At 45.9% G+C, this 18,088-nt stretch overlaps 1 protein-coding gene across 3 annotated transcripts in view; it reads left to right on the top strand.

The window, feature by feature from the left end:
• ate1 (arginyltransferase 1) overlaps positions 1 to 17,141 on the top strand; it is a 51,590-nt gene extending 34,449 nt beyond the window's left edge. The window contains exons 11-12 of one of the 3 annotated variants that reach the window (XM_076743505.1): positions 9,519 to 9,639; positions 16,231 to 17,141. In XM_076743505.1, coding sequence (XP_076599620.1) covers positions 9,519 to 9,639; positions 16,231 to 16,409 — 300 coding nt within the window. In that variant the 3' untranslated portion in view covers positions 16,410 to 17,141. The remainder of the gene's footprint in view (positions 1 to 9,518; positions 9,640 to 16,230) is intronic. The other 2 variants (XM_076743506.1, XM_076743507.1) reach the window with 2 other exon arrangements.
• Positions 17,142 to 18,088: the final 947 nt, after the last annotated feature.

Raw genomic sequence — 18,088 nt, 5'->3', positions numbered from 1 at the left:
GCTCCATGTGTGATGGGTTTAAAAACCTCTTGGCAGTGCCAAACCGCAGACATAGTCCTGTAGAGCAGCCTTAAAGGGTCCTAGAAGACTTGGAGTCCAGCCAGGAACAGGGGGATGGCTGGCCAGTGTCAGACCTTCTCCTTTGTTCTCAAAGCTGGGACGAAGCGTCCCACAGAGCCTTGCTGTTTTGGCCGGTGGGTTAAGGGTTAGACGTGACATCCTGCCCCTGGCTTCTATCCCTAGTCCTTTGGTCCTCCCTGGCCCTCCCCGGCGCTCTGATGTTGAGCTGTAGAGAGCAGAAGGTGAAGCTGTTGGAGGCTAAATGAGACCAAAGGTCTTGGTCCTCCTGCCATTTTTCTTTTTTTCACATTGCCTCTCGTGTCGCTAAAAGTCATGTGAATTAACGGCTCTTGCGACAGAGAAACTGAGACTGGCATAGCGAGCTAAATTCTCTAGCTTGTTGATGTCATACAGCGTGTTTGCAGCTTGTGTGGGTAGTGGTCAAATGTGAACAAACATTGGAAGTGTACATCTAATCACTGCAGCCTTCAGAGTACTCCCAGTGACACAGAATGCACACATTTCTGGGAGCTTCCCCTCCAAAAAAGCCTGTCGCTGCACGCTCAGTAAAATCCTGGCACCATAAAGACACGATGCAGATGCAGAAATAGTTTAAGCATTCTCAAAGTACCTCAGGTTGAGTGCAGCTCTTGACATGATCTGTGTTAGCGTGTTTTGTCTCTGCCTTCCCCTGCACCTCATACATTTGTCTCACCATATTTTATTCCCTTGTCCTCCAATGACTCCACCGTCCAGCCTCAGCAGCTCGCAAAATGTACTCAGAGTTTCATTAGCTTTCATTTGGTGAATTTCCACTTTTTATTTTGGACAGAGTTAAAAAAAAAAAATCTGTGCCATGTAGTGATTTTCCATTTCTTTGCAGATGTGCGTGTCTGTGTGAGAGCACTTGTCCGTGCCGCTTATTCTGAATAAGCACACTTTGATGATAACAAATGAGGCAGTCACCCGCTTGGCTTCGCCAATCTGCAGTACCTGGTCTCAAACAGATCAAACACTTTTCAAGTGTGTCATACATGCACAGACATCTACGCACACTAGCCGAGTAGACGCACAGACAGAATACACAGTCGTACCCGGTTGGTGAGGGAGCGAGAGAGTTACATGAAGTGGCTCTTACTCTTGTTATTATTGTTCACTGTGAAAGAATGTCTTACTCTGAGCCCAGGAAACCATTAAATTTTCCACAGAGGGGAAGAAAGAAGGAGTGAGCAAAATGAATGAAAGGAGGAGGAAGAGGACAGATGGAGAGAAAAAAAAAAGGAGTGACAAAATGTGTGCCAAATGAGAAAAGGAGGCAAGATGAAAAGGATTATTCGTTTCCCGGCGGTACTTCGCTGACTTTTAAAGAGCCCTTTCGCGGCAGCTGCACCTCCGTTCCCTTTCAACACAACTCCTCCTCACCCACAAACAACAAACACCGTCAGAGAGTTGGTCAGGTCTCAAGCAGCGGCCAGCAGTTTTCCACATGGCCGAAGCTTTTGAATTCAGTGGACCTGAAATGAATCCGTCCAGGTGTCGGCCGCTGTGTGGGAGAGTGTGTTAGGATACAACTGATCAAAGAATTTGATGTTGGTTTCAGTCACTTGCTGCTATTCTAATGTTTCCCATAATCATTGTGTGCCTGCAGGCCTCTCTGTCACCTGCTGCACAAGCTGAGCTCTCATGACATCAATTAGACATGACAAAGTGCCTCCCAGCTCAGGCATGTAGATCAGACCTCATTTGTTCAGGGTGCACAGATGCACACCTGTGCTGAGATGTTTCTAAAGTTGAGTAGTCATCAATACTAATGGTCTTTCATTCCTTCGTTCACCGATTTCCTTTCATTTCAATCAAATCCGTCCTGAAAAGGAAAAGCAGCACTCCTCTTTCTGAATCGCTGCAGTGCCATCAATAGTGTATATTAATGTAAGGAAAGTCTCCCTCAAACAGTCCACATCCTCTCCAGGTACGCAGTTGCAGGTTATGACATGCCAATAGCCTCCAAGCCCCAGCTATCAGGACGCTGCATGCATGTTATTCTCACTCGGGGGGCCCACTCAGGCAGTATGTTCTGTGTATATGTGTGACCTCACATTCTGCGTGTCACTTGTTGTACATCTGGGCAGATTAAGAGTGACAGTGAGTGAGTTTGAGGCATCTAGAGGTGGGTGTTTCCCACAGAGGCCCCCCATCCCTGCACACCATGCTACGGTACACAGCTTTTTTTTTTTTTTTTTGTTTAAATCATTCGATTTGTTCTTGACATAAACTTTATAACCCTTTGACAGTTTTTGATGAGCTGTATTGAAGAGCTTCACAGTGAGCAGTGGTGTTTGTGTTAAGGCACAGGTCCGGACACAGTGCAGCCTGTTTTCTCTCCCCGTCCCTCTTTTGGTTCCCGCTCTTCTTTCAGCAACTGTTTTCAGAAAGCATCCACCATGCTGGTTGGGATGAAAGATTGATAGAGAGAGAAGGGATCGGACTGAACAAACTTTCAACTGATTTCATTCTCAGATCATTTGGTCTGATGTTATCGTACGGATTTTTTACAGCGGTGAGGATCCTGTTGCTCCAACTGTCATATCTGCGTGCTCAGATGCACTAAGTCATGACGGCTGAAATAGAGGGTGGTGTATAGTTACTGTGGTGAGTGCCGTGCTCCATGTTGAAACTGATGGCCTTTCCAATATGTTCACCATAATAGATTTATTTCTTTAGTCCTCTCTCTCTCTTTTTTTTTTGTTCTTTTCCCCAGATGAAGCGATATTCAGTTGGTTTTTAGAAGGTATTTTTCTCCTGTGCCAGCAGCACAACCTTCCAGCAAGCCTCATGTTACTAAACCTGAGCCCATCAAAATAAGATCAAACCAAACCGGGCCCATTTTCACCCTCTCTGTGAAATTTATAAGCTAAAGCATACCCCTTTTGTTGCCTTCCAGCTCTCTCCCCTCCCCCTGTCTTAAATTGGAGCCTTTCTGACAGAAACAGTTTTGTTTGATTTAGCTCGACAGGAGACCACCAACAGTGCACCTCTCAGCAGAAACATTTGTTTAAAGTTTTTGATAATTTCTCTTTATGCCTCATCATCTCCCCCCCCCCCCCCCCCCCCCATATGTCATTGCACGGTTGTGTTTTTAACAAATCATTAACAGGCTGCAGCACAGTCTGGGGGCAGCCACTGCTTGGCACCCCCCAAGGAGGAGCGCTGACAGGGTGAGGGTATGAGGGAGCAGAGTTCAAGAGATCAGGTCAGACGATTCAGTCTTACTGTGAGTGGAGGGATGGGTGGGGGTAGTGGGTGGCAGGAGAATAAGAGCGAGGGGAAGGTGTGAAGGTCACAGGGGCGAAAATGAGAGTTTGTAGATGGTGTCATACTGAGCAGATCCAGAGCCCTCTAGCTGCCAGCCTGAGGTGTTTGCCTTGCCATTAACTTTACCATTATTTATTTTCAAACCTGACGCAGCTGCGCCACTTTGTCTGAAACGCCCCGTTTCTTTTTGGCATGGGAATTTATTCAGATCTTTGATAAGCACGGCCGGACAGAGGGCACTTGTTTCATAACGGCACTTGGACATTTATTCAGAATGTGGGTGCAGGGCCGAGGGGTTGGTCTCGCTGTTAGAAGTTTGAGGTGGGGTTTTAAGACCAAGATTAGAGGCTGTGGCTCTGACTGCAAGTCAGTAAGCTGTGGTCTGTGTCAGACAGGCGTAACAGCTCGCCTGCCCATAAAGACCAGAGGAGATAAAGAGATAAAAGTGCCCAGTCTGTGAGCTGATGCCCATAAAAGCGCTGCCATTGGTTCTCAGGGCTCCGTCGAAATGCGATCCTGTAAAAATATTTTCTCCTCATTAACCTGTCATCCGTGGAGCCGTGACGCATAGCCAGGCGAGGGAGTGCTGGGACAGAGTGGGGTGGGTGGAGGGGGATTGTGGGGCTTGTCTAGGGGCCCAAGGGGGAGACTTAACCAGCCTGGATGCTTTATTTGAAGGTCGTCCTGTGGTAATGTGTTGAGTAGGGTGAAAAGGCCTCGGTGGGCCCCGAGTGTTTAAAAAGCAGCAGTTAGCATAAATCTCCCCTAACGCAGACCCCAGACATGTTCGGGGCACTCACACACAGACCTCAACATGCACACACACACACACACACACACACACACACACACACGTATATGTACATATTGTCTCAGACTGTGATGAAAGTGCGTCTGTGTGGGCCACTGTTCTGAGACGCAGCTTGTTTGGACATGTCTTTCATTTGGGCTTTCCCTCGGTCCCGCCCTGCTTGATTTTTGGTTTTATTTGTCTAGCTGCATGTGTGTTTGTGTGAGCTCGGTGTTTACATGTGTCCATCAGCAGCTAGAGGCCCCCCCTGCGGCCATGCCACCTTGTCTGGGCAGAATGTATGTGTTTCAAGAGGGAGGGAACGTATTGTGAGAGCTGTATGTTTGAGAGAGAGTGCAGATGTAGGGATCAGGGCCTGTGTTTATTGCTTTTTGACTTGAGATCAGCTGAATGTGACCCCGGGTCAGAGTGCTGGCCCGGGCCGGCTTAGGTTAGGCCTGCTTGGCTCTCGGTCACACTAGGCCTCTTTGTATACTCTCCGAGTTCAGGCTTGTCCTGGGCGACAACTCGCTGAATAACACACTGCAACGAGACCACAAACGTGACATGGCGACCGTATTTGTCTGTTTGGGTCAAATGTCCATGTTCTGCTAAGAGTGCTTGACAAATACGTAATCCTGACATAATATCCCATTCACTATTGTGTTCGTGCTCAGCCTCCTATGTTACAAAACAGCCTCCTTTTTGTATTGCATGTTATTTTTGGATAATATATCTTTTGCCAGAGACAAACAGAGCAAGGTCTAACCAGTGACCTCATCTGCTCTACGACCAGCCTTACATCACACTCTTGGAGCCGCTCTGTCTCATGCTGAAGTAGGTGTTCAGTTGACCAGCAGATTACTGTATAACTTAATGCTCTTCCTGTAGAGATTTGAGCTGCACTGATACTGTTATCAAGAATAGACTCATTGAGGCTGTTCAGACATTCTGCACAGTGCCTGACTTGTCCACACACACACATAAAGGGACACCTCAGCTATGGGTAGGGTGGATGAAAACTCAACTGAAGGAAATCAGCAGCAGCTGTGGTGTAAAGTAATGCAGATGGACACAGGGGAACCCTCTTACTGGGACACCAAGTCCACCTCCTGGTCTTTCCTGCACCAAGCCTGAAAGAGGAGCACTTTGAACCGTGACACTGCTGTGCAACTGCTGATCTCATCCTCAGAGAGTCTCTCTCTGATGCAAGATGTGATAATATCTGACATCTCCCTTATATTAGCAAATTGCTGTGTTTTATAATATTGCGAGTAATAAAAATCAGTGTCGTAAAGTGTCATAGAAAGTGAGGGAAAACACAAATACAAATCACCTTTTTGGTATGGCCAAAGGACTTCAATGAATTATCAAAATAGCTGGCCATTAGTTTTCAGATTAATCAATTAAATGCATGAAAGCATGAATTCTGCTTATGTTAACCACGGTGCTAACTACAGAGTTCTTCCTCGGTTTGCTCCACACAAACCCATTTTGTTGTTGCCTTGAAGCACATTACATACAGTCAGGAGTCTATTATTAGAGCTGTCACTGTTCCTGTGATTGCATTTCTGTCTCTGTCTCTGTCCCTTGGTAGGAAGCTGTATCAGAAATTGAACTGGATATGAGTTGGTGTTTTCGTCTGTCCACCAGTTTGGACAAGCAGTAGACGTGAAAGACGCTTTTGTCTCGACTCCACACGTATTAACAACATAGTCAGGCAGGGAGGAAGAAAAGGAGCAGAAGGCAAAAGAGGTGTCGGTTTTCATGAGGATTCCTTGGCTGCAGTGAAGCCCTCGATTTATGTGTCTGATTAATTGCTTTTCATATAAATCATAGGTATGGGCCCGGGGCATCGCTCCCTATCGCGAGGTGTGTGAGAAAACAAGACAGAAATGGTGCACAATGAAGGAGAGGAACATGGTGACAGTTGTGTGTTTGAGTTGGCAATAAAGATCACTCTGACAGCAGGGCCCCTGCTATCTGTATGTGTGTGAAGCCTGTGTGGCCTGAAAAGAATGAGTGATGCCGTGTCACCGAGGGGCTCCCAGTGATAATGGATCTGCAGAGCATTGTGTAACTGATGTCGAGCCCTGTAGAGATATGTGTTTATTTACTTCTAATGATTGAGCTTGTGTAGTTGTTTACACTGGGGCAGCTTCTTATTCAAATGAGTAATCTTCCCCTCTGTCTTGTTAAAGTTCAGTTCATTGGGAAACCTGCACTGTGGAAGATTGCTTTCCTATAAGCGGGGACCTCTGCACATTAATTAACAAACGGGCAGCAAAAAAAACAATAGATTGAAATATCTGAGTGCGTCCTTTTGTTTATAAATGCACTGTTTCAATTTTGTTAAGTTTCTCTCCCTCCACAGCTCTTTATTTGTCCTCTGATCTGTTCTTTCTCTCCTTATCCATCTCACTCTGTCTACTTTGCTCTACCCCCATTTCTGTCCCTTCCCCTGACCTCCCTCTTCTTCCCCGACTTCCAACATCCTCTTTCGGTGTTGGGCCCCTCCGTCCTGGCGCTCAGACCGCTCCTATCACTTCCATCAGCTTGCCTCAGTCCATGTCTCAGTGACGTTAAATACCATCCCTTTATTCATCTGCACCTAATTTTCCTTCGTCCCTCCCCGTCTCCCTCCTATCTCCCCCTCATTTCTCACACCGCTGATGGCAGCCAAGTCTGTCCGCTGAAGTTGGTGCTTGCTTCCTTTCTCATTTTTTTCCCTCCCTGCCCTGCTTTCTGTCTCTCTAAACGCGCCTTTCAGAGGTTGTCAGTCATCGGCGTCACCTCCACATCCGTCTGAACATGCGAGCACTGAAAGGAGGGAGGATGGAGGGATGGTGACGGATTGGTTTGTGCGGGAGGCGTTGAGCATTCGGAATAGGAGAACTTGAGCCACCGAAAAGAGGAGGACCAAAGCAAAACGATGGAAAGCCTCATCCTGGTTATCTGTCGGGTAGCCCTGTGGGTGGACACATTAAAAAAAATAAATGTGGCTTTCTGGCTATTCACGTGTCGTTGCCATCACTCCCCAGGGCTGTTCATGACCATAGATTTGCAGGAATCGACTGTTTCACTTTCAGCTGTCATATTGACTATTACACGCCGCACACCGCCTCCTCTCTCAAGGATCTAAGTTTCAGGAAACCATTGCTGCATTCTCTGTTGGTAGAAGTAACTGTTAGATAAAGAGATGGATATTGTGAGCAGAAGACACTGGGCTGAAGAAGAGCCAAGGAAGCTGCAGGGGTAGCTGTGAATTACAGGGCCTTCGAGCCAACCTGGGGAAGGCAAAAAAAATAAAGAGGGAAGATAAAGAAAGTCAGTGGTGAGCTCAGTGTTCACTTTCAGTCCAATAAAGAAGAGAAGCTGACGGATAGGTTGTGGCAAACCAAGCTTTTCTTTTCCCTCTTCTTTCTTCTTTTCTCTCTCCTCTGTCCAGACCACTAATAGCTGTGTCCTCTCATACTCCTCCGTCCTTCTCATCATCCTCTTTTCAGGGGGAGAATTGAGGAATTGTGCCTGTGCCACGACCAGACTGTGTCTCTCATTTTGGTTCGATAGGCCTCTCATTCTGTTATAATCTTACAGTAAAGGACTGGATATGTCATTTCAGACTGTAGACACAAAACCAAGGCCTTCAGAAATCAGGAATTCACCGTATTTCTTTCACGAATGCACAAAAATGAACTGCTTTTCTTCATGGAACAATACTTCTTCTCTCTTCCTCACAAGGCAGCCCACTCCATTCACACCTCTGTCTCTGCTCTGATTCTCCATTCCTCCCTCAATGCACCAGGTTGAGTCGAGGCACGACGTCCGGCCTATAGTGGGAAGTGTATGTGTGTCTCGCTGTGTCTCTATTGCTGCGCAGGTGTGTGTGCATGCTCTGCATATAGAGGTGTGTCCCGCTGCGGTGTTGAAGGAGGCTATAGAGGTGAGGTAGAGTGTGAGAGTGTCATGCAGACTGTGCTGACAGTTGTAGAAAGCTGTAGGTTGTTGGGACACGGAGAGCATCCGATCAGCGTGTGTGTCCACTGCTGCTGCAGATGCGTAGCATTCCACCTCCATCCATCTGTTAGCAGAAGCACTTAAAGCATGTTAGTGTCTTTTGCTTCCCTCTGAATCGCTTTTCCCCTCTCACAGCCTGTTCCTCAGTCTTGGCCTGTACACTTTGCATGACTTTATGAATTTAATGATGCATTTCTCCTCTGCCACTTTACCTAATTGTGGGGCAGAGCGAAAGCATGGCTGCAGATGAGGAGCGCGCCTCGAGGGGAAAGCTGGCCTATGAGTGTGTCCCCCACATTCCACCGTTTTTCATTTTTCAAAGCAGCCCAATTCATTCTCGTGGCATCTTATCCCGCATGTAAAAACAGGCAGCATATTTTCCATATAGGCCCGCTGACAGATGAGCCGTGGTCAGAACATTTGTTTAGCAACAGCATATTCCAGAGATGGTATTTCCTTTGTCTTGCTTATTTAGAGTTCAGAATGCCATCTGTGTTTTCTTTCTTGTTGTTGTAAGTTTGAAGCATCCAGCTCCTTTTGACCTTGGCTGCGTATAACACTCGTGTTCATGAAATGGTGGAGTCTTTGTCCTACAGTTTAATGTCTCAAAAACTCTAAATATTATTGTGTGTGTTGAGACGGTGCAGCGGGCCTGTTGCAGGCGCCTGCTTGTTTACAGAACTATCTCGACAGTTTGCGTTTGTTTGGAGCCATGTGATAGAACACAGGTCACTGATAATGGCGTCTCCTCCTTTCTGTTCCTTCAAGCCTTTACCATTTTGCCCCGCAGCTGTTTTTGTTCAGCCTGGTTTACTTTCCATCCAAAATGTTAGGTCGTATACAGACTTGTACCCATTTCACAGGCGCACATTACAATATGCTGGTGTGTTTACATTTCCTGCTCAACGTTGCCGTCAACATACCACTCCTGAGACAGAGAAACATGGCTCAAACAAAGAACTTTAAGAGAGCTAGAGCTTGATCCAGGAGTCAACCCTGATCCTGACCCCAAGGTCAGTTTACATCTTATCGGACCTTTAACCCTAAAGGGTCACTGGTGTGGTGTGAAAATAGTATACTTAGGCTGCAAGAAATAATTATTTTTATCACTGATTTATCTGTCAACCATGTTTGGAGATTAGCTAGTCTCTGAAATGTCAGCAAATAATTAATACGGCTCAGAAACCAACGTGATGTCTTCAAACTGCTTGATGTGTCTGATGAACAGTAAAAACCAAGAATGCTGATTCAAGATTTTCTGCTGGTTCACTGAACATTGATAAATACTGAATTGTTTTAGCAGGATGTGTAACCTCTCTGTCCCTGTCTCTTTCCCCAGGGACAGTACCGGCCTTCAGACCTCCTATGCCCAGAAACCTTTGTCTGGGTACCAATAGAGCGATGTGTACCCCTGCTAGAGAACTCCCGCTATGCTCGTTTCAACCAGGATCCTGATGCAGGTACAAATATGCAACACTCCACTGACATTTAATGTCTAAAACTAGAGGAAACTGTGCTTGTCTGCATTTATCCCATACATTTGCATACATTTTGAACATAGCTAACACTCTGAGCTACCTCTGTGAGGTTGCTCTCGGTCCTCCAGTTCTTTGTACATGCTGTGTTAGATGAACCCATGAACTTTGTGTTAACATCTGATCCATTCACTGTGATGATGTATTGAAAACTGCGGTCTTAGTCCAAGCCCCCCTACCCCCTTTCCTTCAGCATGATCAGAGCACAGCCAGCACTGTCATTATGGAGGGACCATATTGCCATTAGATGAATAGTGATATCAGCAATAATAAACCACATGCGGAAGGTAGACTGGCGGACGCCCATTGCTTGGACTGGCAGGGTGAGAGATGGGGGCCGGGGAGAGTGTTTAATAGAGTGTAAGTGACTTCAGAAGTTTTGAAAGGAGAGTTTTGCATGATTTTCTGCGTAGGTGCATAACCAGAGAGACCCGGTGAATCTCTCTCTGCTTGTTCTCCTCTGTTGATTCAGCATTTTGGTGCTGAAGGTGGTTTTAGGTGAATATGCAGTCAAATTCCTCCGACTCCCACACACAAACCAAACTGAAGTTGTTTCCATCATATGGTCCTGTATGCTGAGGAGAAAGACCCACACGTCATGTGGACTGACACAGTCCACGGGGTATGACTCCGCTCAGCTTCAGAATGAAAGGTTTACTGTACAGATCCTGTATGATAGGAGTTATTAGAGGAGATGACTGCACAATGTTGGCATGGTATGAGCCTTGTGAACAACTTTAATTGTGTACATACACATGCTGTGGCTATTGCAAGTGGTTGTAACCTGAGTGGTTGAGTGTACAGAGCCCAGTCATGTCCTGTTTGCTCTCCCCCATTAATCTGCATCACCCAATGGGCACCAAACAGGAAAGAACCACTGATAGACATTACTAGGAGATGTGAGAGGACAAGAATGTGATTGCCAAGCAGACTGGGACTGATAGATGGAGGGTAAGAGAGGAAGTAATAGAAGAATAGATGGAGGAGGAGGAGGGGGGGTATATGTGATAAAAATGATTTTATAGAGAAGGGAAGAGAAAGGGAGGGAGGCTGGTGTCTGTATGCTGGCGCTAGAAGTAGAATAGTAGAAGAATATATGAATGTGGAGAGACAGCTTAAGAGTTTGTTGTAGTGAGGTCATACTTGGACTTAGTGCCCTGCAGAGAGGCAAAACACTTCACTTCAAAACGTTCTCTGGCACGGACACCCCTTTCCCATCCTCTTTTTCTGGGGTCAGATTGTGTGATGAGGTAAGGTTTCTGGGCATTTAAAAAAACCTTAACAGATGGCTTGAGTAAATAAGGATTCTACACATTTTTTTGATTTCCTGGCTAGCTTTTGTTGTTGACTCAAGTGTTGGTGAAAGCACCACACCCAGGAGAAATGAGGGCATTTAAAAGACCATTAGTGGGCTGGTCATTTACAACATCGCCATTAACAGCTTAGCAAGCGGTAGGTCTGACCTTTCCTTGTCAATCATACCACTAATCCCTGAGTAGGCGCAAATTAATGAGGACAAAGTGGCGGTCTCAGAGTTAGTGGTTCTCACTGTGGCCGGAGTATGTTTGTGCGTCTGTCGCTCCTGCGGTGCCTCCGTTCCTGTGTGGACTGTTGATTCTCAATGGTTCCGGACATTCTTTCAGGCCTAGCTGTCCAAACGCAGTGTCATTACGTTTCAGTGCTAGCTGTCTTGATGGTTAGCGCTCAGGTCTGTTGCCAAGCTGTGGGATGCCAGACGAGCGGCGGTGTGGACGTTTCTGTCCTCTCCAGAAAAGCAGCCAGTGGTCAATCAGTCACCAGGTCAGCCTGTCCTGTGTCATCGTCAGGTTGGCAGCATGGCACGCTGTTAAGGCCTGTGGCACAGTCCTAATTGGCAGTTTGTCTTTGTGTGGCTTGTTCTTGGCCTAAATAAAGGCATGTTGCAATCTGTTTTTAAGTCCTGGGGAAGTCCTGACTGCATGTAATGGCAGGGTTTTCCCTGCTTATCTACCTCAACGGCTTCGAAAATTCCAACAAAAATGCCAAGGCTTTTTTTTTTTCACCTTAACTGTCATGCCGTTTATTAGCAACCTGTCATTCTTGTTGTCTTCACTTATTCCATCAGGCTCTATGTCCCTTTATTTGATCAAAAAAAAAATAGAGCCAGGAGAGTGAAATGTGCACATGAAGATTGCTCAATCTGCACCCTTTTTATGTTCATTCCTGTCATTTGTTGCAATCGTTGTTTTCATCTTTGTGGATGCTTTTGTCTGTCAAATCGTGATATTTTTTTGTGTAAGACACTCTGAAGGTGCGCGCAGCCAATCACAAACTGTCTGTGGCATGCATGTTCTCCAGCCTTTGCCACCTTTCTCTCAAAAAAGGGGAAACCTTGAATCTCCTGCGTATGCTCTCAGTCTCTTATCGTTGCTTCTATGAAAGAAGAGTGTCACACTGTTTTGTTTGTCTACTCGTGCCATCTGTCTGTAGATATTCAACGTGCCATGCTGACTGTCAACAACATTGGTTCAACACTAACATGATGCATCATTTATATCATCTGCCATTTGTATCAGTAACTCTATCAACAGCTTAGTTATTGGTACATGAAAAAAATGGGTTAAAGTCAGATACGTATATGTATAGAAATTAGCCTTAAGTTGAAACATATACATGTAAACAGCAAATTTATTTACATTATAGGAAAGAAAAAGCTTTTAAAACAATTCATTAGCATTGTCATTGTCATTAGCATGTGAAACTAATCCTTGGAGAGTCAGCAGTGAACCATCAATCCCAAAAAAACAATCATTTCTGGTCAGAATCGGGGTGCTGGTTGTGCGTTCAGATTGTCAGGGTGACCGGAGTTACACAGCTGTCCTAATGAGGTGTGTAAAGACAGCTAATCTAGAGTTTACACAACTCTGTCCAAAGCAGGCTTACATTGATTACATGCCTGTTGCTGACACGTCGAGGGCCTGAGGGCCTCGTTGTGGCCTCTCGCAAGCGTATATACAGTATACACACACACAGACACACAAAGACATGCGTATTCTACACGGCTCATATGTTCTATTTCTCACACGCTCATAATCAGTGTTTGCTTGACAGAGAAAGAAGTGGGGCCATTGTCCGCTCAGCAGGATAAACACTTGCGAAAATGTGTGACACAAGTAGTCACCGCCCGGACGCTAAGTGCGTCTAGCAGGCGCCAACCCTTATGCACAAAATTCCATGTTGCATACACACACTACACTAAGTTGCATGGAGTGAAATATCTAAAATTGGTAAGAGTATTCTCTCTTTCATGTCTCATCATACGTATACACACGTTCGTTTCCCATCAAGCTGATTGACTCTGAACTCTGCAGCATCTGTGCTTTCAGCCACACCAAGTGAAGCCAAAGCATTAGGTGGGGGAGACGGTGCTCGGCTGACAGCACCAACCCATTACCCACAAGCCATCTGCCTTCTCCACCATATTTCTAGCTTTCACGGTACACACTTTCATATCTTGTCTCACCGTCAGAGCCACTTTGCTCTGCTCTTCACTCGGCTTTCTGCTACTCAGCCTGACTTGCGCTAATGTTCCCAGTGAGAGTGGAGGGGAGATGGATATCACTCCTCTCTCAGTTTCTTCTGTGTTATAACTGCTGTGGAAGAATGTTCCCCTCATTTTAGTAACAATAATAATGATAATATCCTTTATATCCCCGGGGAATTCTGGTGTTGCTTTCTTTACTGTGGGGGTCACATTTCACAGTCAGCTACAGAGAGTCAGGGTCTCGCTTTCAGTTCAATGGAGGCTTGCTAACACAGGGGCTTGAACCAAGGTCTTCCAGTCAAAGAGCAGTCTTCTTACTACACCGCCGTTGTGGCCTTTTTCTTTTCAAACATAAGCCCTGTTTTGGATTTGCAACATTGGGTCATAGGAAGTGGTCATAACCCGATGGCCTGCCTTTGACCAGCGTCCGGTGTTCAGCAAGTGTTTTGAAAGTTTGAGATGGATGAGAAGAGAGAGAGGAGCGTGGCGAGGTGTCAAGGCCCCGAGCCCCAGCTCTGACCCTCTCACTCCCCACCCAACCCTCACCACTCCTCTTCCCCCCGACCCCTGAACCCTGACCCGGAGGAGCTGTGACCTCAGAGTGGCGTGTCACTGAACGTCCGGTGGGCCTGGTGCGAGCAGGGTCTGGAGCTACTCAAACTGAGGAGGGGGGCATTGATGGAGGACGGGGTGAGTGAGGAAGAAATGAAAGTTGTTTATGTAAGGAGCGGATGTTTGGACTGTCTCGAGTAAGACGGAGAGATTGAGTCTCTGCTCAGTATTAGTGTTGAGCTTAATGGACCATCTTAAAGCTGCGTGCTGCTGTGCTTTTTGATCTGTAGCATGTTCACTACTTAATATCTTCACAAGGGGACAGTGGTGCTTCAGACCAGTGTCGCTGTTGAGTGGACAAGTATAACTTTGCCTGTCTGTCATGTGAGTGGGCTGTCGCACCGATAAAGAACACGAGATGGCCCACGGTGCTTCGAGAGACGGCAGCTCGAGTTATTAAGGAAGCATCGAACATTTAAATATTTTCACTTTCATCCCATTAGGACACATTAATTCTTTATGGACCAAAATGATGGCCCCGTGGAAGTTACATAACGTTTACATCTTTTAAACCCCCCCCCCCCCCCACATGGTGAGCCCTAACGTGCTGCTGATTTTCTTCGTTTAAAAGTTTGCGTCAAGCATTCTTCAATTAAATGACTCAGCAGTTTTTAGAGAAGGGGGAAGACATAGTGGTTAGGGCATTACTGAGCAGGGAAATGAGGCTAATGAATAAAACATGAATGCACAGTGCGGTTTGAAAATTAAAAAAAGAGTTGAAATATGAAAACATCTTTATGGGGACGGGGGTGGGTGAGAGCTGCAGAGCCTCTGGGCTTTGTGTGCATACCCAGCTCTCTTCTTTCCTCTGGCTTGCTGAGTCTATGCACCTCAGATAGTGCATGAAGTGGAGCATGAATAGTTGGGTAGGTCACTTGCTGTGTGTGTACCTGAACCCATTTGACAATTCCCAGTGTTTCCTTTGCTGCTGCTGTCCCGATTCACTCATTGTTTGTTTTAATGTTTAGGCCTGTAACATTTTAACCAATCACAGTAGCAGTGTGAGTTGCTGACTCATTGTTTTCGCCGAGATTTTAATCACATCCAGCCCACGAATAGCCAAGGTCCAGTCAGAGCACTTGCGAGTGTGCTGCAGCGGGGATCCCTTTTAACATCTGGTACAAGAGAAAATACCTTTGTTTATGCTATTACATACAGTCTTGCAGTTTTTCTCTCTATTGTCTTGTTTTCCCAGTTGATTAGGTGGGATTTGGCAGTGCTGCGGCAAATATTTTAGGAATTAGGCAGAAATGTGTGCGCTCACATCACTCGTACCACCTGGGTGCTCAGCTGTGAGCCACATGGGTGTTGTCAGGGGGAGCGGTAGTGGCGAATGGGAGGCCTGGAGCTCTATTAATACCAAATCGTACTCGCTCCTGTTTGACTGATGTGTCGCCATGGGCCTGGCAAGCTACTCCACTCCAGACTTTCATCTGCTTCCTCTCAGTTCAGCCAGACCAGGATTGCTCCACACAGGACAGGCTGATGGATGGAAATATTGTGTGTGCAGCATGCAGGGGATGTCTATGTCAGACATCATGATAGAAATTTCAGATTTTAGTGAAACCGCAGAATGCAAGAAGAAAACAAGCTAAGGGGTTTAGCTCAGAGCTGAGGCAGCTAGAGTAAGCAGAACAGGATGTCATTCATCGGGGAGAGGACGACATGACATGCTTATTGAAGTTACAGTGAATGACAGCAAATCAGGGACTGCTCAGTTCTCACTGACGATGATTAGAGCTTATGATGGTTTTTGAGACCCACTTGCATTCACACATCATGTGCAGTATTCTTGGGTTAGATTGGCTCTGTTGATACTCCCTGCTGTGCTACCCCTTGCAGGTCCTCTTGGCACCAGCTGTGGGCGGCTTGGCTGAACCTCTCACTCCTGGAGGCAGCGGTTTTAGCGTCAGAGCGAGGGTCATCCTTTTTCATTTTATTTTCTTTCTTTCTTATTTTTTTTTTTACCGTTTTTTCCATCCGACTCTCTAGAGGACCATTCTTAGTTGCTGAACATGCACACTTTTGAGATTTGCAGTGTTTTCACTGGTCTAATGGGAGCTGGCAGTGTATGACACAGGACCTGATGAAATGCTGAGTTTGGCAAACGGCAAGGGAGCAGGGCCCCGTAAACAAGGCCAGCTAACTAGCCTGCTCACGCACCACTGTGACTCCAGGTTTAGGGCATAGGGGAATTGATGCTGTGGGGGGAAAAAATGCTTTCAGCTCCTCCAACAGCTTCTCGGAATAATGGCGTATCCTTGCCAAGTCACTCAGAGGTTAACTCTTAAGAATGAGGGAAAATAAGGACAATGTTTATTGTGCTTGATGTGTCTACACTGGTCCTTATTAAGTTCTCATGTGCGCCTGTTTGTGTCCAGGAGATGCTCGGGTGCTGAAGGATGTGGGAAGAGCTCTGGTGCTATACAGACGGACCGTCATGCCGTACGCAGCCTACTCCCGCAAACGCAAAGGCTCCAGCGACGAGGCGGAGGTGCAGCAGTACGCCGGCTTGGTTGGCCAGGACTGTGCTGAAAGGATCTTGCTTTACCGCAACTGAACACACACCCACTGCACCTTTTTGATATGCGTAAACACACACACTTCCCAGCAATGTATGTCTATTTATATATGTCTGTGTGTCTCCTCACTGTCAATGAAAGTGCTTTCTGCCACCTCTCCAAGTAGTCTCTCCATGCGTAGCTCTACACAGGCTGGAACAATGCAGTAGCTGCTCACTGTCTAATGTATGTACTGTTTGTGTATCACCCATTGGCCTCATTCACATATTTGAGTTAAATTTTTATTCACCCTTGAATCCTGCAGCATCCATTCTCAGTTTACTTCTGGTGCATCTCTTTCTTTGATTTGACTGTGCAGGGACCGGTCCCTTGAATGATACTTGATATGATGTGTTCATCACTTTGATTACTTGCGCCATCCTCAATCTTGTATGCTTAAATAAGGATGTTGTAAAAGAGCGTCTAGCCACACACAGGTGATGGCTCTCCTCTTAACTGACACAGGTTTGGACTTCTGTCAGCAATCACCTCCTTTGAATGCTCAGTGATTTTGAAGCTGGTTTTCAGTTGCTTACATCCCAAAACATCAAACCGACTTGTACGACACCACAACATTGTAAAGATTTTTATCACTGGGTTTATGTGAAGCAAAGAACTCACTGTCTTCAATGTTTTTGTCTGTTATATTTATAGCTTTATTTGCTTTTCTTTTAAAAACAACACTTACTTTTGGTTAAACTGAATAAAGGGGTTGTATATTCCCTGCTTTGACTCTTTGACTTCCCTTCGCATGATGATTATGCAACACAGCCCTGAATCCACTGGCAGTGGGAGCAGTGGTGCATCAATCGTCCATACGGTAGTAAGTTTCTGTCTCCCAAAACACATGCGCATCAGACTTAAGTGCTTCAGTTGGACATGTTGAATTGAGCCAAACAACAGGTGTTCGATATATGAGCTGATCACCAATGTGACAAAGTGTCAACAGCAGTCCAGCTCTCAGTGAGGGCAGGGCTTGGCTGAGCTGGGGGTCAGCAGTCAGGCTTCAGGTCTGAAAGCACAGATGTAGATGCTAGCCACACAAGCTATGGTGGTCCTGGCAGCGGCTCAAGATCTTAATGCTGCTTGTCCATGAGGTGGTTACGGTACATTCTGGTTGTTTCAACATGCATTAGAGGATTTCTGCAAACTGTAATTGGAAAAAGTACCAGACAGTGGAGGTGTCGATGCCATCAGAGATGTCTGTGTAGCCTACATGTAACTAGCTTAATGTGACAGATATCCTTGTAATACTGTTGGCTTCTCTTCTTTTCTTCTTCTCAGAGTGAAAACTCAGTTAAAACCGAACACACAGACATCACACAAACACAAACACAGTGTGACTCACTTTTTCCAGGTTTTCTCAGATGTATGATGTCAATCGCTGATAAATCCTTTTAGAAATCTTCTAAAAGATTGTCCTTGGAACTTCATCTCGCCTTGACAGTGCTCAAATTACTTTGTTTTTTAGTATTAAAACAAGTCAAATGACTGTTGTCTTAACATCCAGCACAAACCTACAACACAGTTTATGCACTTACAGTATTTGTAATTTCCTCTTGTGGTGACTGTATATATTATGATCTAGCAAATCTGTAAAATCAATCAGGAAAATGTTTGATAGTAGCATCTTTGCCAACTTTAAATGATGTCCTACATTACCTCAGAATGTCCGTTC

Source organism: Chaetodon auriga, chromosome 11, assembly GCF_051107435.1.
Source record: "Chaetodon auriga isolate fChaAug3 chromosome 11, fChaAug3.hap1, whole genome shotgun sequence".
NCBI classification, from domain to species: domain Eukaryota; kingdom Metazoa; phylum Chordata; class Actinopteri; order Chaetodontiformes; family Chaetodontidae; genus Chaetodon; species Chaetodon auriga.
This window is presented reverse-complemented; position numbering and strand designations above follow the sequence as displayed.